General features: G+C 37.6%; 1 protein-coding gene across 1 annotated transcript; it reads right to left on the bottom strand.

Annotated features, from left to right (window-relative positions):
* Positions 1-18,727: 18,727 nt before the first annotated feature.
* Positions 18,728-20,590, bottom strand: LOC132296018 (uncharacterized). Its single transcript, XM_059794269.1, has 2 exons — positions 20,250-20,590; positions 18,728-19,298 (listed from the first exon to the last, which is right to left on the bottom strand). The coding sequence occupies exons 1-2, from the start codon at positions 20,588-20,590 to the stop codon at positions 18,728-18,730; spliced, it is 912 nt and encodes a 303-aa protein (XP_059650252.1).
* Positions 20,591-22,129: the final 1,539 nt, after the last annotated feature.

The raw sequence follows: 22,129 nt of genomic DNA on the forward strand, positions 1-22,129 counted from the left end.
TAATTCCAAGCATATATTTCTGCTATATATGTGTGTGTCTCATTGGAAAATCAACAATTGGTTTATATCACTCCAAACAATGGTGGTGCCATGACTAGGGCTGACGACAGATCAGTTCAGTCAGATTTCTCTTGCTAAAATTCAGCAACTCAGCTCTTATAAGAGCAACTCCAATGCTCTCTCATTTGGGTCTCTCAAACTCAAAATATGAGAGTTGGGTAAAAAAGAGCCTCTCTAATGGACTCTTATTTAAATTCTCAAATTTCTTCTCAAATATGACAGCTGCCAAATTTTTTTGGCAAGTCCCTCATTTCCCAAAACGGTGCCGTTTCTCACCGGTCATCACCAACTCGCATCTGTATATGTATATGTATATTATATATATATATAATATATAATATATATAAATTTTCGAAAGAAAAATTATATAAAAAAATTAATTCACAAATAGTGGTAAAAAAATTATAAATTTTTTTTTTTGTTTGTTTGTCCTTTTTTGATCAGATATTTTAGATTTGTACTTATTTTTAATTAAGTTTAATTTTAGTTTCCTTTTAATGTCTACAACTTGACTTGGAATGTGCCTAATATTAATATTACTGCTGCAAATATGAATTGTGGGAATGGTAGTTGAAAAAGAATAGTGGTTGTATTAAAAAATAGCATTTTGCGTGAAATGTACCATTGGAGTAGAATTGTTAAAGTGTAGCATTTTGGCACTGTAACACTTGTCAAAATATAGATTTGGCATGCAAAAATAGGTTTTAACATTGGAAATGCTCTTAGACCTGCATGACCAAAAAGATCGATGTTCTTACAACCTGCGAGACAAATGCAAAGCGGTATATAATTGAGCATGTATAAATGACCACTTCATATGGAAACAAGATTCGAAGGATCCATGTAATGCCTTATAACTTCAAATGCAGTGTGACAAGGCCATAGCTTCTTTTATTACCCCAAAAAAAGAAAGTAGCCATAGTGCTTGGCTTCTCAAGCTGATGCAGTAATACAATGAGCTATATTTTCCTATAATTTACTTGAAATGTAAAGCAAATTATTTTTAATGGCGGCATAATTAATATTGAATGAGGTGAAATTCAAGAAGATAAATTTTCCTAAAGTTGTCATTTGAAACATTGACATAAGAATAATTGAATCACAAACTAGTATTTTCGCGCTGCAACTGAAATGAATAGACAATCGCGTACCTTTAGCAACTGGTTTATTGTGTACTCAGGGAAATAAGGTCTCATTGTTCTTTCTTCATAGTTTAAGTACCACAACCTGAAATGATAGAAGAAATATTAAGCAAAACAACAGTTTGTTTGTGACAGTATTTATTGGCGCACACACATACATACATATATATATATTGAACACAACCTTTCGGATATAAGTGTCAAAAGAACAACAGAGAAGCCACTTGGAAGCTAGTCAAGAGTAGCAAGCAGTATTATCGGCGACGATGGCCTCCTCAAGAGCCTTTTATTCTTCCCATTTTTTCATTTCCAGAAAGAATTCAATGCTAGTCTTGAGCAGGCGCCGGCCATTACTAGTCAGCTTCCCCACACATTTTCGATTAACCTGTACATAGCATCTTTATTATTTAACTCAAAGGCGAATGAAATTAATAGTTCTTAATTATATAAAAACAACTAATTATTGAAATGGAATTCATTTCAACAAACCAAGTGAATAACTGCATTCTGCAATTTAGTCCACAATGCCTCAGATACCTACAGTTCAAAACAGGAATGAACTTTACATATATATATATATATATATATATATATATATATTATATTTAATAATGAATGATATGAGAGCCACACTAGCTAGAAAGAGAATTATGAGAACCTACTGAATCACAGAATGTACGGATTGGGACTTCTGAGCCTACTGAATCACGGTAGGTCTTACTGAATGCATTCATAAACTTCTCATAAAGTTGGTTGGTGTAGGTGCAAAATTTCTCTCTATAAAAAAATTTAAAAGAAATAATACAACTCATTCAAAATAAAACAATAAGTAATAAGAATTATTCAGAGAGAAGCGTATATTGCTCGATGATCTTTATTGGAGGTCTAGATCTCTATTTATATACAATAAGGTAGCGGAATTATGGTAAAACTCGCCTTACTTGTCCTCCAATTCATTCCATATACATCATTATTTGTAAATAGAATTCTTTCCTTTTCATAATTCTTTCCATGCCAAACTTTCCTTGCATTTAGCTTTCCTTCTATGATGAATCCTTTGACTAGCAGGACTGGTTCTTCTTTAAATGAATTTGGGCCGAATGCATCTTGATTCGAATGACTTTGTTAATGGGCTGGAAGTTCAACATTAGCGACCTTGGGCTGTTGGTGTCTTTATCTGGGCTTGAACATGGTTGGGCTTTTGTAACCCATCAAGAGATTAAAAATAAAACTTCTATTGTGGCTACGTGGATGACTTTTATTGGAGGGGGATTTTTCCCTCCACACTTTACCCCCAATTCCCTCTTTAATTGGACTATGGCTCCTAATTAAAAGGAAATTGAAGTTGCAAGGTTGCCTATTTTGCAAGAGGCGGTTCAAGGAATGTCTATTACGATTCTTGCTTTTGCCCCTGCTGCATTCATTGTACTCACTGTGTTCCTTGCTTCGTCGTGACTCCAGGTTAGTTCTTCATCAATTTCTTTGATTTCATACCATGAGCACCTCACCCACTCACGACCCTGTAGAGATTGTAGATTTTGAATCTACACCCTCGTCTTCCCCTAATCTCATTAGGGTTCCTCCTCCACGGGTTTCTAACCCTCCTGAATCCATAAACGATTCGACCGTGCTAATGGGTGATTCTCTTCCCCAAGCTGAAGTGTCTACTTCCGGAGGATCAAATAGTATTTTCTCAAAGAAAGAGAGAAAAATGATTTTGTCTATTCGGCGTATCAAGTTCACCATCGAATCTACGATGGAGGAATTTGAAATCCCCGAGGAAGTAGAAATTGCTGCGTACCCTGAGAGAGTCGATTTCACTTCAGGTGAAGGGGTTGAGGAGAATGAGTTACTTTTATCGGTTGGGCATCTTCATGTATTCGTTTTCCTCTTCGCCCTTTCTATCATTTAGTTTTCAATAGGTTAGGCATTGCCCCTCTTCAAGTCAACCCTAACTTTCTTTAAATAATGTCAGCTCTTCTTATTCGCCAAAGGCTAAAGAGTCTTGACTTAATTCTTGCGGACCTTTTGATTACTTATTCCATCTCCAAACATGGAACCGAGCCTGGTCATTTTTATTTTACTTCTTCTCATCAGCAAAGGGTTTGTACGGACCTCCCTTCCTCCGACAAGAGGTGGAAATTAAAAGAGAATGATAATTGTTAGGGGGAACTGGTTTGTGTCTCAATCGAGTAAACTCCCTGCTCTTTGCAAATTTGGGAAGTTAGGTATAAAATATTCTCCCTCTCTTCATAAGAATGCTCTGGTTGCTTCCCATGCCAAGTTTTACTCTTCCGTCATACTTACAAATTTCTTAGTGTTTTTTCAGCTACATTTCCCTCATTTGTGTTTAAAAACAGGCTTGCCTTTCTGGAAGAACAAGTTTGGAGTCATCCTCCTTCTATTGAGGACTTGCTTTCTGTGATACCCCTTGATTCTAGAGTCACCGGTGATCAAGTCCGAGTACAGATCCGAGTGATACCAAACAATTAATATGTAAATAAGTACAGAATACAAAAATGAAATAAGAATAAAACAATAAAGCTGAAAGAATTCTAAATTAAAAAAATCGTTAAAATTATATAATTGAAATCCAATAATCCAAAACCTTCATTAATTAAACAACTCGGGAATCCATCTTGTGTACCCCTATTAAAATCCCAAACTAAAAAGGAAACAACTGAAACAAAATCCAAAGCTAAACATGGAAAGCAGTCCTACGTAGTCGGAGGAATGAGTAACTGTATCTGCTCAACACGATCAAGCTCTAAGCTTGAAACTGACGAACACCTGAAAAATAAGAGTGGGTCAGGCCCACTAGCAAGTTCTACTATACTACAATCCATACAGAAACCCGATACGCAGATACATCCTAGATATCTCAGCAATAAGTAAAATAGTCCATATATGTATAAGTACACACTATAGGACGCTCACTAGCCTATAGTTCTGTCTCAGCTTGAATAGAAGGTAACATGCAAATCGCACATCACGTGGGCATGTATACCTAGACCTACCAGGGAACAACAATCATGTCTAGTTATCCATCCTAGGCGATATACACACCCTAACCATAATCATAAGACTCAAGCTCATATCACAGTACCATAAGTATATATATAAATAAATTCACCCAAACCAAGGTATGTCATTCAACTGTTTATTGACCTGACATATACATAAGTAGGACTTAACTTTTATAGTTAATCCAACTTATTTCAGAATAGGTAGGACTTAGTATTTTGAACTAATCCATCCCCAGAATAGGTATGACTTAGTGTTTTGAACTAATCCATCCCTAATATGCCACCGTCTCATACTGGTGCATATACATATATATAAGTAGAACTTAACTTTTATAGTTAATCCAACTTATTTCATAATAGGTAGGACTTAGTGTTTTGAACTAATCCATCCCTAGTATGCCACCGTCCCATACAATTCACAAATCAAATAGTTGATACAGTAAATGATAAATTTAATCATCAACCATACTCCAAAATAAGCATAAACAAAGTCTAATATGTATATGACCATATTATGCATCCATTATAAGATTTAAAAATCATGATCCAGTCCTTTAAATTGCTAGAATAAGACTAAGCATTTAAATCCTCTAAACAGTCATAAATTGATACAATTTACAACAAATTAAATACCAATTTAATCCAATCCAAGTATAGATAATTACAAATAATCCACTACACTTATAACACGGTTGAAATATGATTAAACACCATTAAATCATATACAAGAGATTTGCTAAAATTCAGTAAGCAAATAAATTAACAAAACTATATTCAACATGTAGGCTTTTCTTTAACTTCTTGTTGCTTCATTCCTTAACCTATTAATGTAATAATGCTTCCTAGTATTTTTATAATTCCATAGCAGTCATTTACACCATTTAGTGCAATTTAAACCGCTTAAGAATACCCTAGACAGCCCAAACAGAGCCTTAAAAACAGTTCATGTGCGTTTCAGGGCAAGAGCAGGCTCTCAAAAGGTGAGAGCCTGCTCCAAACACATGAGAGCCGGCTCCCCACCCTTGGGAGCCGGCTCTAAGGAGCTGGGAGTCGGTTCTACACTCCTCGGAGTCGGCTCTATCATTAAGGGAGCTGGCTAACTCATTTAGGGAGCCATCTCTCTCTTCCTACGAGCCGTTTTACCCCTTCTGTTCTTCTTCTGCTTCGCTTCCGGCGATATCTAAACCCTCTGTACTACTTTTATTTATATTATTAGGGTTCAATCTCATTCCCAGATTAATTATCAAACATTATTATACATCAACGACATGAATTAAACACAAGCTTTAAACTAACAGCAGCAAGATTTAATTAAAACTTCAATCAACCCAAAACCAGTTTAATTCAACGAAATCTAATACAATTTAAACATGCATAAAAGATATGTTTTAACATTAATTTAAACCCTAGAGTCTACCTAGGCATGCACAGAACACAGGTTTAAGGAAAGGAGTTAGAATAGGAACTTGCCTTCGGTTTCAGTTTTGAAACTTTAAACCACCGTCTCTGAGTTTTCTGACAGATTTTAAACTGCCATTCAACACCTCCGCTGCTCTTGGTTCAATCCAAAAGCAATCTGTTCCTTCCTCCTTGAACTTCTCTGTTATTCTCTCAAGTTTCTCTTTCTGTTTCTTTCTGCCTCTCAATATGTGAATAGGGTTTTTGTTTTACCCTAGCAGACGTATAATGTATTTATTGGCTTAGGAAAACTTAACCCTAATTCTAATCTCGCTCAAAGAAGGAAAGGAACAATAATTAAATCTATCGCTAAGTCGGCTAAACCCATTATGTGATTTCCCAGACATACAAAACCCTAACTATGCTTTAATAATTAATAAAATTAATTAACCGAAATAAATCAATTAATTCGTTTAAATACAATACATAATACAAATAAACCATTTAAACAATTAACACAATTAATGCATTAAATAAAATTTTAACTAAATAAAATAAATAACACAATTAATTTAATTAAAGAATAATCAAAGTGCAAATAAGCAAATAATCAAAGAAAATGCAATAAACAATAATTAAAATGCCGAGACTATCCTTTTAAAATTAGGGGTATTACACTTTCTTCATCCAATCTTCAGGAAATCGCCTCCAGTGCTTCAGCTGTTGATATTATGGATTTGGCGTTCCCTTCCTTTGACAGCTTGCCTCTGACTGATGAGGAGAAGAGAATGGCTGAAGCTCTTAAAAAGAAGGCCGCTGAGGATCAGCCCCTTATTGTCATCCGTTCCACTGAACAGGAGAGGGAGATTGAAGAACCCCCTCTAAAGAAGAAAAAGTCGAACCTCCCTTCAGCAAGTAAGGGTAAGGGCACCAATTCTTCCAAGAGTAAAGGGAAGAATGCTGAGGAAATTGACCTTGAAGAAAAGGTCAGGGCTTTTGTCTTGGCAAAGACTAGAGAGCCTTGGAGGCCCACTTTCTCTTGAACTGACAAGTCCATTATTCACTCTGGAGATTTTATTGTCAGGGATCCTTCTACGGCTCTGGCTATAGCTCGTGGAATGTGGCTGCCCAAAGATGAAGAAATTATTGGGAAAATGGGGTTGGACCAACTGCTTCCTTCCGCCCTCGTCCGTGCTATGGAGGTTTATACCTTCCATTTTCTTTGATGTTCATTTAACTTTTCCTTTATATTACTTTACAGTATTGTTGATTTGTGCAGAATATGTACCATACTATGGCCCTATGTGCCACTGCTGAGGCCCAGTCAATCTTCATTTAGAAAATGGAGAAGGAACTGGAAGCTGCTAAGAAAAAACTCTCCCTCTTACTCAAAGATGTAAAGATGGCTTACAATGCCAGAGACACATGCAAGAGTCAGCTTGCAGCTGCTGAAACCAAGGTGTAGGAACTGGAAGCTGAGAACCTTTGTTGGAGGGATGCAGTAAACACCAGCACAACTGCTCGAAAGCAGATGCATGAATGCTACTCCACCTTGTGTGTCTATCAAGTGCGAAGGCCTTCCGATCTGACTTTAACCAAGGCTCAGGAGACAAATTGAAAGACCCAGACGTTTTTTATGCTGACATGGGGGTGTCGTTTCCTTATGTTGAGGGTTCGAAGGCCCAAGAAGCTGAGGTATTGTTCGTTAAGATAGTGAAGTCTCATCAAGGGGACCTTCCAGTGCTAAGTTCCTCAGCTACACTGGTTCCAAACCCTTTACTTCCTTTTGCCTCAAACCCTTCAACCCCTCCAGAAACTGCTTCCAACCCAAATGTGGTTGATTCATTTGACTCTGCTCCTTTTGACCCAAAAAGGAAGTAGAGTTGTGTAATTTTTTATTTTGAAACAATGCATTTTGAGACAATATATTTTTGCTCTTGGGCTATAATGATTAAACTTATTTTGAGGCAATTTGCATGTTTGTGAATGCTTTTAAGTTGCATACAATTACTGAGTAGTAATGTTTCCATATTTTTGAGGAAGATTCACTGCCTAAGGGCTTCGAACTTCCTAAGGTCTGAAACAAAACAGGATGGGTGGTAAGAAGGGGATTCCAATGACAGTTCGGCTACTATCTGAAGATTGTTTTTTCATCTAGTGATTTAACCGTTAAGGGAACCCTTTTTGCCATTCACTTATATGGAGTGGGTATATCCATACTTATTTTTTCATGTATTATTTCGATGTGGGACAAAAATTTTTATGGGTCGGACATTATTTGGCCAAATATGGTGGCCTGCAGGTGTGACAACCATGAGGAATATTTGCTCCCATTTAAGTTTGATCCTTATTGATGTAGCTTTGGACTCGGAGCGTCCGTGGTGGTATACTCCTTGGCCATGAGCATGAGGGGAATTGTATTGTGCCAGACTCTTGGGGTCTGAAGCTGTGACACCCCACATTTTCCACGCATAAGTTGATCAGGCTTATACACGAAAAATGAGAGATATCAAAAACTACTGGTAATATACAAGCATGGACTACAAAATGATAATAATAGAAGAATTTAGACAAGAAAGAAAAACTAAATAATAAAACATCCATCCATCCTTTATTAAATACAATACTCCTTTATACAACTTGGAAATCCTATGTCAAGGATCCCTAAATATAAACCTGAAAGTTCAACGTCGGAAGTAAATAAAACTGAAAGCAAAATACTACATAAAACTTCTACCCTGGATAAGACCGTAAGAGTAGATGAGTTCGGATGGTGGTCCCACACTACTAAGCCTCAACCTTGAAATGGGTACTGACCGTGTCCTGAAATAACAACAATGGTGGGTCAACCCCACGAACAAGTCCTCTTTAGTATGACCCAAATCAGAGAATCAAATAAATTAATCATTAATATTCAGAAGTATATTCTACCTGTATACACCCTAATGAAACTACACAATGTATAATATGACCTTAACCAGAATAGACGGTGATCACTTAGACTCACACGAGGTGGTTAAGTGTCTCCTTTCCCTACCTGGGAAATCAGCTATTAATACAAGGTGCACGGTACTGACAACATAGACTATAAGTCCTACACAGTGGTAACACATCTCAAGGTACTAATGAAGATACTGAGCATATCACTTAGGCAACACATGCCAATAATATTAAAACACATACCCCGACAGCCACACATCTGTCTATGGCAAGAATGCATAAGGTATAAATGAGTCTGAACTTATTAGTCAGCTCACATGGTTCTATATGGCAACACATCCATATAATATAAATGCGACTTAATTTATTAAACAGTCCACTTATTACCTGAAATGCACACAGCATAATAATAATGATTTATATATCATTAACAACATTAAAAAATCCTGTAATGTATAATGGACAATTTATATGAATCAAATCATGTAATCATTTCATTTAATATTAAATAATAACACAATTAATATTCAAATATGTCATTACATTAATTACATCTGTTTCATAGCGATCCGTACTGTAAACAATATAATTAATGTTTAGAAATATTAATCAGACATAATAATAATTAACGGGTAGTAAAATAATAATTTAAATGTCCTGTTAAACTCGTAAATACCAACCCTAGGCCCAAAAATGCAAGTTTAAGGTTCTGGAAATTACAAAACAATCCCTAGTGGTATTCTGGACTTTTCCAGTAGCTGTAGGGTCCCACACGCGCCCTCACGCGCCTCCCTAAGCTTCCCCCACGCGCTGCCACCTTCCCCACTCTCATACGCGCCTCCACGCATGTTTGGAGTCTGTCACGCGCACGTTCTAAATACCTACTGACGTGGCGCTTGCTGATTCGTTGGTTGCATGGTCTTGCTATGGGTGTGCTACACTGGATGAATCTACCTTATCTTCACCTAATCCAAAGGTTCTTGATCCGGGTGTACTGCAGTAACATGGACTGTGATGCACCGGATCAATCAAATTCAACTAATGGCCAGGATGCTGGTTTACAGTGCGCCGTATCACACCAGATCACTCCGGTCACCTTCCTCACTGCCGATGGCCGGAAATCTCGCCGGAGTCTCACCGGAAATTTCAGAAAAATCCCAGAAAATTCTAAAAAAATCCCTAAAGCCTTAAATAATTATTTTTAGCTATATTTAGTTACATAGTCTAATAAAATAATATCTAACACCTTAAATAATTAATATTTTACTAATTTAATAAACTAAAATTATAATTCATTAAAATCCTAGCATGCTTTCCATACTCCAAAGTAACCTAAATAAATTAAATAATTAATTTATGGATTCAAAGGAGAAAAGTAGATAATAACTTGCCTTATGGATTTGAAACAAATCCGCCGGTTGCGAGTAGTCGGGTAAAATCACCTACACCGGTCCAAGCTTCTTTCTCTCTCCCTATTCCTTTTACTCTTATAAAATAGCTCTCTGTAATTTTTAATCTTTCTAACTTACGTGAGTTCCCTCAATTGATAAGCTAACTAACATATATATATACTAACTTATATAATATAAATAATACAAATATCTAACCTAAATATTTACTATCAACATTCCCATCTATACTAACTTAATGCCATGCAATCTTAGTCAAACAATTGACATAAAATTCTACCATAGTAAATGAATTCTATCCAAATATCTAATTTACATCATGACATTTTGTTATTATTATTATTATTATTATTACATATTAATACACTACAATACAAATGTAATACTTTAATTAACTAATATTAATCAATATAAAATATAAACAATTATAATGTATAGAGCATCTAATCTAAATTACATGTACAAACCAATAATATTAATTTAATAATTTAGCATACACAATTCAAAGGTGAATAAATCTACACATAAAATAATTAACCTAATACAAAATTAATTTAAATAAACTCTTTAAAAATACGGGGTATTACAGAAGCGATATATTCCTCGGCTATGAGTCTGAGAGGAATTGTATTGTGCCGGACTCTTGGGGTTTGAGGCGATATATTTCTCAGCTATGAGCCTGAGAGGAATTTTATGGTGTCGGACTCTTGGGGTCTGAAGCAATATATTCCTCGACTATGAGCCTGAGAGAAATTGTATTGTACTGGACTCTTGGGGTCCTATACGATATATTCCTCGACTATGAACCTGAGAGGAATTGTATGGTGCTGGACTCTTGGGGTCCGAAGCAATATATTCCTCGGCTATGAACTTGAGAGGAATGTTGTTGATGTCCTCAGACTCACGGATCCAAGGATTCAAAAATGAGAGAAGGCCAAGGAAAAGAGTGACGGTGACCTAGCTAGATTCTTAAGTGTTTGGTCAGGGTCCTCTATTTCACAGTCACTCGTTCCTTGGTGTTTTGTTGGAGTACAATCTGGTTATATTAACCATCCCCATTTCTTATTTATATTCAATGTGGGATAATTTGTCTAGAGGATTTAGTCAAGGTGCTTAGCCTGGTGGGTGTAACTCCTTGGCTATATGCTTTGGAATTCCTCGGACTCTTGGGGTCTGAAGCATGTAGTTCCTCGGCAACAGTGTATGCCTCGGAAGAATTTTTTTCTTTTGTTGGACTCTTGGGGTCCGAATCATAGAGTTCCTCGGCAGTAATATTTGCCTTAGAGGAATGTTGTTGATATTTTCGGACGCTTGAAGCCCGGGGTATAGAATTCCTTGGCAATAGTGTATGCCTTAAAGGAGTATCAATGATGTCTTCAGACTCTTAAGGTTCAAAGTATACAGTTCATCGGCAATGGTGTGCAGTTTAGAGGAATATTGCTGATGTCTTCGGACACTTGATGTCCGAAGCTTCTAAAAGGGAAAAAAGCCATGAAAAAGAGTCACCGAGACTATGTAACTTTCAATACTTGTGATTGGGAGTCTATTTGTCTTGGAGACTCGTTCTATGGCATCTATTTACAACATCATAAAGTTATATTAATTATGCACTCTTTCTATTTTTAGTCGATGTGGGACAAAAAATAGAGTTTGCATTCTGGCCAAGAATTCTAGGTTTCAAAAGAGGATTATTGCAAAGAATGCCCGCTGGTGCTATTAATTACCAGCGGGCCCTCTTTGCAATACACCTGCATACTTTCATTGTTCCTTATATAAAGGAAAGTTAAAAGCTATTTTTAACCGATGTGGGACCGCAACGAAATACATGCTTTGGGCCAAATACATTTGGGCTTTACATCCAAAAATGAGGGAAATACTGCAAAGAGTGTCCTTTGGATATAAGACCTAAGTTCATACCTTAATTTCCAATGGGCACTCGTTGCAATACATGTTCATGCTCAAGTATGCCCCTATGTAAAAGGACTTGTAGAATAGCTTATCGATGTGGGACAAAAGTACAACCAAAAAGCGAAAAAAATATAGCTTCATTTGTCGTAATATCTTTCTTTTGTCGTAATATCAACAGTAACGTATATGCATTGCCCCCTATGACGGAAAAGAAAGTAGCAACAAGTAATATCCCACATCAATAAGTTTTAGAAAAAAGGTGCAAAGAAGTATAGTTAATAAGAATCTTTTATTATGTGGGCCTATAAACAGCCATATTTGTAGATAGACAAATATATATTGTCTACTTGTAAAAGAAAAACAAGTGGACTATATTGTCTAATGATAGTACCTTTTGAGGTGTATTGCATTCCATAGACGTGCAATTGGACGCCCATCAGCTTCGGCTAACCGGTAAGCTCCTTTCCCTACCACTTTTGTGACTCTATAGGGTTCGGTCCAATTGGGTTGTAGCTTTTTTACGTGGGCTGTTTCCTATTTTAGCACCCAATTGCCTACCATAAAGCTTTTGAACCTGTCTCGTTTGTTATAACTGTTATGCAACTGTTGTTGGTATGAGACAAACCTAATTGCTGCAGCATCCCTCTTTTCTTCCAAGAGGTCGAGGCTATGCTCAAATTATTGATCATTGTTCCCCTCAAGCAATAAATGTGTCCGTAGAGTAGGCACTGCTGACTCCGTGGGGATGACAGCTTCAGACCCATAGGCCATAGCAAAGGGGCTTTCCCCCGTTGGCTGTCATGGGGTGGTTCGATTTGCCCAAAGTACCTGAGGTAGATTCTCGTACCACTTTGATTTGAGCTTCTCTAACTTTTTCTTCAGACAATTGAAGATGGTTCGGTTAGTTATTTCAGCCTGCCTATTCCCTTGTGGATGACTAACTGCGGCCAACTTCTGCCGAATCCCATGCTCGGTGAAGAACTTTCTTGTGCTTCTGTTGTCCAAGTTCTTATCGTTGTCCATCATGATAACCTTCGGGACTCCGAATCAACAGATGATATTGTTCCATATAAAACTCTTTACTTACTCACGAGTCACACTTGAGTAAGCCTCTGCTTCTACCCATTTTGTGAAGTAATCTGTGGCCAGTAACACATATTCCTTTTATTCCACAGCCTGAGGTAAAGGTCCAACCATATCAATCCCCCACTGTGCGAATGGCCATGGATTCGCCATACATGCAAATCTTCAGCAGGCTGATGTTTCATCGGACCATGTCGCTGGCATTTGTCGTATTTCCTGGCATATTCTTCAGTATTCCGAGCCAGGTATAACCAAAAGTAACCTTGAGTTAAGACCTTATGTGTCAGGGATCTGTCGCCAGAGTGGTTGCCACAATCCCCGTCATAAATTTGCTTTAATATTACGAGGGCCTCAGTGGGGCTTAAGCACTTCAGGTAAGGACCTAAAAATGACTTCCGGTACAAATGATTATTAATAATAGAATATTTGGCTACAGTGAACCTGAGTTTCCTTGCCTCGGCTTTCTGGATCGGAAGAGTTCCATGTTTGAGGTAAGCTTCTAGCGGATCCATCCAGTATGGTTCTTGTGGAATGTCCGGGATCACCATTATCTCCTACCGAGGACTTATACTAGGTACGTCCAGGATGTCTATCGGCATTATTCGGACCAAATCTTCGTTTGAGGAAGATACCGCTGTGGCCAGTTGATCTGCTTCGAAATTCTCATCACGAGGTACTTGGTGGAATTCGATTTGATCGAATCCACGTGTAGCATTCTCTACAGCCTCCTTGTATGCTTTTATTCTTTCTTCTTTGGGCTGATATTTGTCTGTCACATGATTCACAATAAGTTGGGAGTCACTAAAAACCTTTAGACACCTTACCTGGAACTGGTTTGCCAACCGGAGCTCGGCGAACAAGGCTTCATACTCGGTGTGATACCCCTCGATTCTAGAGCCATGAGTGATTAAGTCCGAGTACAGATCCGAGGGATATCAGACAATCAATATGTAAACAAGCATGAATAAAACTGAATTAAGATTAAAAAATAATAATAATAATAATGCGCAGAAAGAAAACTAAAATGAAAAATCCTCAAACCTTAAATAATAAATTAATATAATTTAAATCCGTACAACTTGGGAATCCACCTAGTGGACCCCTGATCCCAAATCTTTAAATAAATTTACAGAATTAAAATCCCAAAACCAAAATAGAAAAGAAATCCTATGTAACTGGAAGAGTGAGTGTCTGTATCTGCACCAACACGATCAAGCTTTAAGCTTGGTATTGACGAACACCTAAAAAATAAGAGTGGGTCAGGCCCATATGCAAGTTCCAATCTACTACAATCCGTACATAAACCCGATACGCAGATACATCCTAGATAGCTCGGCAATATCTAAACATAGTCTATATATATATATACACTATAGGATACTCACTAACCTATAGTCACCACACCTGAGTAGAAGGTAACACGCAAAACGCCGTCGCGTCGTCATGCACACCCATACCTACCAGGGAACGTCTTTAAGTCCAGTTATCCCTCCATGCGATATACGCACCCTAACCGTGATCAGGAGACTTAAGCTTGTACCACGGTACCATAAGTATATATATAAATTCCTTTCTAATACTGAAAAGTAAAGCAAACATCCATCATGTCGTTCAACTGTCTTAGTTGACAGGACATGCATCCATGTAGGATTTAACTATTTTAATTAATCCATTCCATATGTATGAATGGGTAGGAATTAACGTTGTGACCTAATTCATCCCTCTATATGACACCGTCCCATACCGGTGCATACATGCAAATGATCCGTAAATGATGCAACATTATAAGCAGTACATCAAATAAAGTCCACATTATCCACATAGTTGATAAACAGAATTTAAACAGTTCATCAACTTGCAATCCAGAATCCATCCATGTCATTGACAATTTAATTCATTTAATTAAATTTCAACCAACCCATAGTGCAGTCCAGCAGTTGACAACATTAACAATAGTAAGAGTCAATTATAAAGCTGAGAATGACAAACTATAACTCAGAAAATTCACAGTACTAACTAATAATTGCTGAAACATGTAGAACATTTAACCATTAAAATAACAATCTCCATTTAATTAATGAAACCTAATTTATTAGTTCCTTAATTAAAATCCAACCTATGCACAAATAAGACCTAATAGATACATGACCCTATTCTGTATCTAACATAGATTTCAAATCCATCCTCCAGTCATCTAAGTTGCTAAATTAAATTTACACAACTAGATACTTTACAATCGCCAAGAATGTGCGTCATTACATAAAACTCCCACACTGTGAAAACCCTTAGCATATTAGGATAAATTATGCATTGTGGGTCCTAATATAGCATAATATCATGTTTAGATTCTATGCAACAATCCGTTAAATTTTTAAAACAAAACTTAGCGCACTAGTCCTTCTGATCCGTTAACACAAAGTCGCTTATTTTTACACTGTTTATTCCATTTGCCCTATGGACCAAAATATACAATTAGAGGAATTAAAATCCCTTGAAATTACTTTTAGACTTCTCATTCCAGTCCCTAAAACCATTTAGAATTTCAAACATGGCCCAAACTGTGCCCAAATAGATCCAGAATGCATCCAAGCGTGACTTAACCAAGGGAGCCTGCTCTAAAATCAAAGAGTAGGCTCTATACCACCTAGAGCCGGCTCCCTAACCCCTTGGAGCCGGCTCTATGAAGGGGGAGACGGCTCCCACAATCTGGAGCCCTCTCTCTCTCACTTTGAGCCTTCTCCTCTGCTCCAAATTCATCTCTACTTCGTCCGGTTGCCTTCTGTGCTTCCGACGAAGCCCACTGTCCCATCCCAAGCCTTTCTAAGATTTTTAGGGTTCCATTAAAGTTCTTAGATCCCTAGAGACTCCTCCTATTCCAGTGTGAACCGGTTGACAAAAAGCTTAAACTACACACAACAGTTTATGTAGGAAGAACCAAATTCAGTTTAACTAAGCATACAAACAGTTTAAGGTCTGAAACATGCATCAACAAATCATTTTAAAGTTTTTAGTGTTAAATTATAGTCCAAACCATCCTAGAAACTCCTTGAATTCCCTTACGAACTAATTTACAGAAGTTTAAAACCATATTTAATACAGTTTTATGCAAGAACCAACTTCAGATCTTTTAAACGAAAATAAATTACTGTCTGGTATAATATGCATCATCCACCATGTTTTAATCAGTTAAATTAATCCCTGGAGACTATAAAGAATGCACAGAACACAAGTTTACAGGAAGGAGAGAATGAAACTTGCCTCTAGGTTTCAGTTTGAAACCTTTCGCCGTCTCTAAATTGCAGAATTTCCAAGACTGTATTTCCTCCTCTGATTACCGTTCCCTTCCTCTACTGCTTCATGGTTTCATCCAGAAGCAACTCTTTAATAAATCTCTCAAGACCCTCACTGTGTATCTTTCTTTACATCCCAGAGCCTCTGTTTTCCTCACAGGTTAATATTACGTGAATAGGGTTTGTTTTGAACCCTAGGAGACCATACTGTCTTTTATACATATAGGTTCCTTCTAAACCCTAATCCTAATTCCACGACTCAGTAACAGTCGGCTACCCTAATTATAAAATAAACCCTAAACTTAATTATACTAAACCAATGAGCACAACTGTAAATAGAATTATAAAAAAATACCATTAAAACAAACACATAAAGTCACGTAAATAATAATTACATTTAAAACAAATCATGCAAACAAATAAATAATTAATTTACATAAAACTACAATTAAACAATTAGCAACTACACACATAAGTCTAATTCCCATTAGTAAAACAAAAAGCACATAAATTAAATTCAAATTCCCATTTTATCCCTTTTGAAAACTAAGGGTATTACACTCGGCTTCATTGTTAGTGGCAGAAAAAGTCAGACGGATTGACTACTGCAGCTTGGTGCCTTCAGGGGTTGTGATAACGATTCTGGCCCCGGCACTAGTTAAGTTCAAGGAACCGTCTACCCGAAGCTCCTATTGTGGTTCAAGAGGGTCCGGCTCTTCGGGTTTATCTTCATATTCAAGGAGGAAGTCAGCCAATGCCTGGCCTTTGTGTGACATCTTTGGCTCACAAGATATATTGAATGAACTGAGTTCGATTGCCCACTTAGTTATTCTTTCGGATAAGTCTGGCTTGGAAAGAATAACTCGCATAGGGTAGTTGGTTAAGACTACGATGCTATGAGACTCAAAATAGTGCCGAAGTTTCCTCTTTGCATACACCAATGCTAGTATGATCTTCTCTGCTTTGCTGTACCGCGTCTCAGCATCTGTCATTGTCTTACTTGTGTAGAAGACAAGGTATTGATTCTTTCCTTCTTCTCTGATCAATATAGCACTTGTGGCTATGCCGGAGATTGCTAAGTACATGATGAAAGTTTCACCAGGCTGTGGAGCGGACAGGATTGGAGGTTCAGCCATGTAGCACTTCAACTAATTGAGAGCCATTTGCTACTGAGGTACCCATATATCTTTGTTCTTGTATTTTATTGCATCAAAGAATGGTTTGCACTTATCTAATAATCGAGATATAAAACAGCTGAGAGATGCGATTCGGTAAGTTAGAACCTGTACTTTCTTGCGAGTTTTTGGTTCCTGATTTTGTATGAGGGCCTAAGCTTGAGCCGGGCTTACTTCTATTCCTCTCTTGTTGACAATATGGCCGAGGAACTGCCCTGAAGAGACTGCAAAAAAACACTTGGAAAGATTCAACTTCATGTTATACTTTCTCAAAGTGTCAAAGACTTCATGGAAGTGCTTGGGATGATCCTCCTTCTTCACACTTTTAACCACCATGTCATCGATGTAGGCTTCGACCGTTCTTCCCAGCATCTCGTCGAAGATCTTGTTAACGAGACATTGGTAAGTTGCCCCAACATTCTTTAGTCCGAAGGGCATAACTTTGTAACAGTAGGTGCTTTTCTCTGTTATGAAGGCGATTTTCTCTTCATCCTCTGGATTCATAGGGATCTGGTTATACCCGGAATACGCATCGAGGAATGTGAGTCTCTCAGAGCTAGTGGTAGCGTTGACCATTTGACCTATCTTGGGAAGTGGAAAGCTATCCTTAGGGTAAGCCTTGTTGAGATTGGTAAATTTTATGTGCACTCTCCATTTTTCATTCTTCTCCTGAACTACCACCACGTTCAAGAGCCATTGTAGATAGTGCACTTCTCGGATGAAGCCTGCTTGAAGCAGTTTGCTTACTTCTTCAGCAATGATTCAATTGCGTCAGGAGCGAACCTTCTGTGTCTTTGCTTAACTGGTTTGAATGCCGGATCCACCTTCAGACTATGGCATGAGATTGAAAGGTTGATTCCTACCATGTCCGAATGATCCCAGGTAAACGCATTTGCGTTCCATCGAATAACATCAACTAACGCTTCTTTCTCTTCGGCTGTGGGGGAAAAGCCCATATAAGTGACTTTCTGGGGATCGCCGAGGATAAATTTGACGGCTTTGAGGGATTCCTCTGTAGGCTTTGTAGCTTCAACTTCATCCTCCGCTTTTAAATACTTGGGTAGAGGGCTATGTAATTGTTATTTGGAAATACTTTCGGGGGTCGCAACTGGGTGGGACTGGTTGATCATCTTCTTTACTTCATTTAGTGTCAGCATGTAGCATTCTTTGGCAGTGACCTGATCTCCCCAAAGATTAATAACCTTCTTACTATCCGGAGACAAGCATCGCATCACCTAGTGAAGGGTAGACGGAACCCCGTTCGTTCGGTGGATCCAACCTCTTCCCATAATGAGATTATAAGAAGGATGAATTTCTGTTAGAACAAAGTTTTCTTTCAATGTCCTTTTTTGCCGCAGTGACAGATAAATCAATCACCCCAAGGGGGTTCACCTTTGTGCCATCGAACCCCATCAAAGGACTAAAAGTGGGCTGTATTGATGATGAAGGGATCTTCAGTTCCTCTAAGACTGCCTTTGTGATAATATTGGCACTGCTACCTAGGTCAACTAAAACTCTTTTGATCATATAATTTGCCACCAGAAGACTAATGACTAGCAGATCCTCGTGGGAAAGCTGAACTCTGGATAAATCTTCATCGCCGAACCCAATACTAATACTGCCCGAGGCAATAGTGTTTACTGAGGATAACTTCCTTAGCTTGTGGGCTGCCTTCAGTCTGGATCGATACATTTCTTCTGTCTCTTGGTCGTCCTCTGATCTCCCATGTATTTCATGAATGACTTTTACTTGATTGCCTTCCACTTTCCGAGGGTTGACCTCCCAAGGCTTCACGTACTCTTTTGGTGTGAGGTAGTCTGCCAACTCACCTCTTGTTATCATGTTTTCCACTTGCCGCCTAAGGGATCTGCAATCATTAGTTGTATGCCCATAATCCTTATGGTAGGCGCAGTGTTTACCCTTATCCCTTTGCTCTAAAGGTTGCCTTATTGGCTGAGGGGCTGCGAATCTCACTTTGTTTTCTTGGAATAGCCGAGCCAAGGTGGTACGAAGAGGTGTTAACCTTTCCTCTGTCCTTTACCTCTTCTTAGGTACCGGAGCGACCAGTGCTGAGGCATACTGGCTTTTTTGACTTTTTGAACTTGAAAATTTTTCTCGAGACTTATTTTTTACTATAACAAGGGTGGCATGTTGTGCTTGGTAGGCTATATTCTCCTCAAGTCGTACGTAGATCTTGCCCTAGTATTGAGAGTTTGCATGTCTGGAAGGGAATATTTGACTAGGGAGGTATGAAACTTAGTACCCTGAATCATATTGATCTTAAATGTCTCTATAGCAGTCTCAAGATGACAATCAGCTATTTATGAGGCTTCCATGTTAAATCTGGACTGGTAATCCTGTAGCGTTTCTCCTCTGTTCTGCTTTATGGTGAAGAGGCTAGAGATAGTCTTTTTCTGCTTCTTGTTTCCGCAGTATTGGGCTAGGAACATAGCACACAAAGTTTCATAGTTCGAGATGGATTTGTGCAGCCTTTTCTTGAACCATTCCAATGCGGCTCCCGTTAAACTAGTCGGGAAAACCTTACACATGAATGCATCGTTGTGATTGTCCAGAACTATCTTTTGTGAATAGTGGTTGAGGTGACGAGAATGATCTCCTGTGCCATCAAACTGAGTGAAAAAAGGCATGGTGAATTTCTTAGGTCTGTCAACAAGGTATATATCATCGGTGAACAGAGTTTTCACTAGAGAGTTCTTATGCTCCTGGCCATCTCGGCGGGCGTCTGGATCCTTAGGAGCCTCTTCTTGTCAAAAGCCTCCTGGACACCAGCGCCATCCGGAATACCATTAGTCCATACCGTAAGCTTACAGTTGGACTCGGCCTATTCATCCTGTATGCAATGAGGATGATTGCCTGAAGCGACCGCTTTGGTTCTCGTCCTCTGCTCTTGCTGAACTTCGTTAGGCTGAACCTCGTTAGCCCGACCATCATTGGCTTGAGGTTCGTTGACCAGAGGAATGTTGCGGTTGGGGGAGGTGCCACCGCATCACCTGGTGGTAGCTGAAGCAGAGCAATCTGGGCCGTGCTGGCCTCGTTTGCTTGACGAAGTGTTTCGAACTGGTACAAGAACTCTTCTTGCATCTTTTGCATTAACTCCTTCTGTTGATCAACTGTTGTTGCAAATCCTCCGGTTGACATTCCAGATCGTAGTAACATAAATAATTTGAATCAATCATGGGAGTATATTTTTATACGGTTTCCACAGACGACGCCAAAGTGTAGGTGCAAAATTTCTCTCTATAAAAGAATTTAAAAGAAATAATACAACTTACTCAAAATAAAACAATAAGCAATAAGAATTACTCAGAGAGAAGCGTATATTGCTCGATAATCTTTATTGGAGGTCTAGGCCTCTATTTATATATAAAAAGGTGGCGGAATTATCGTAGGACTCGCCTTGCTTGTCCTCCAATTCATTCCATATACATCATTATTTGCAAATAGAGTTCTTTCCTTTTCATAATTCTTTCCATGCCAAACTTTCCTTGCATTTAGCTTTTCTTCTATGATGAATCCTTTGACTAGCAGGACTGGTTCATTCTTTAAATGAATTTAGGCCGAATGCATCTTGGTTCGAATGACTTTGTTAATGGGCCGGAAGTTCAACATTAGCGACCTTGGGCTGTTGGTGTCTTTATCTGGGCTTGAACATGATTCGGCTTTTGTAACCCATCAAGAGGTTAAATATAAAACTTCTATTGTGACTACGTGGATGATTTTTATTGGAGGGGAATTTTTTCCTCCACTGTTAGTTGTTACAATATTTCTCATGATTGGCGAGAGAGCAAGCACGTAGTTTGAGTTAAAAGGAAACGTAATCTCAAAATTTACTTAAAACAAATAGTATAGACGAATTAGAAGAAATTAAACCAACTACATATGTACTTAGGATACGTCAACAACGTTATATACTCCTTAGATATATTAGTGTCACTATTCATGATCTTCTGTATCCTGACAATTGCATCATCCAACTTCTGCAGCCTTTTGCTTGTAGTCATTTGATGTCTCGCACAATCAAAATAAATTTTTCTGTTGTGATTGAAATTAGAATGCATTCCTCTATATATATATATATAAATTTTTCTTTTGTGATTGAAATTAGAATGCATTCCTCAAAAGGACTTATATATATATATATATCTGCAGAAAGATATAAAAAATAATAATAAAAATAGAGCATGTAAATTGGACACCTATTTTCATGTAAGAAAGTATATATATATATATATTACCATTCTATATATACAAGTTTACCTTTTAACTAAAAAAAAAAAGTATTTATATATATATATATATGATTTCTTGAGAACTATCAATAGCATGTTAACGCATTGTTTGAAAGTCCAAAAATAACCAAACCTTTATGTTAGCGATTGTCTGAGTAGAAGGTTCAAGTTGAAGAGATACAACAAATTTAATAGAAACAAAACAATAATTTTTATTCTAAGTTAAACCTAATAGAATCTTTAACTAAATCACATTTATGAGAATAGCCGGCTTAATTTTTTTTTTTAGAAAAAAAAAATTAAACAAAAAAATAAAAAACAAAAAATTAAATGTCCAAATTGATTTCAAAACATTAAAAAAAATAGAAAACCCTAGAGCTAATTGTGTTGATTCACATTGAAAAGATTATAATACATCAAGGAAATAAAATTTTTTATTATTGTATTT

The sequence above is a fragment of the Cornus florida genome, unplaced genomic scaffold (assembly GCF_030987335.1).
Source record: "Cornus florida cultivar Cherokee Brave unplaced genomic scaffold, ASM3098733v1 CherokeeBrave_3.0.0_Hap2_Chr02, whole genome shotgun sequence".
NCBI classification, from domain to species: Eukaryota; Viridiplantae; Streptophyta; class Magnoliopsida; order Cornales; family Cornaceae; genus Cornus; species Cornus florida.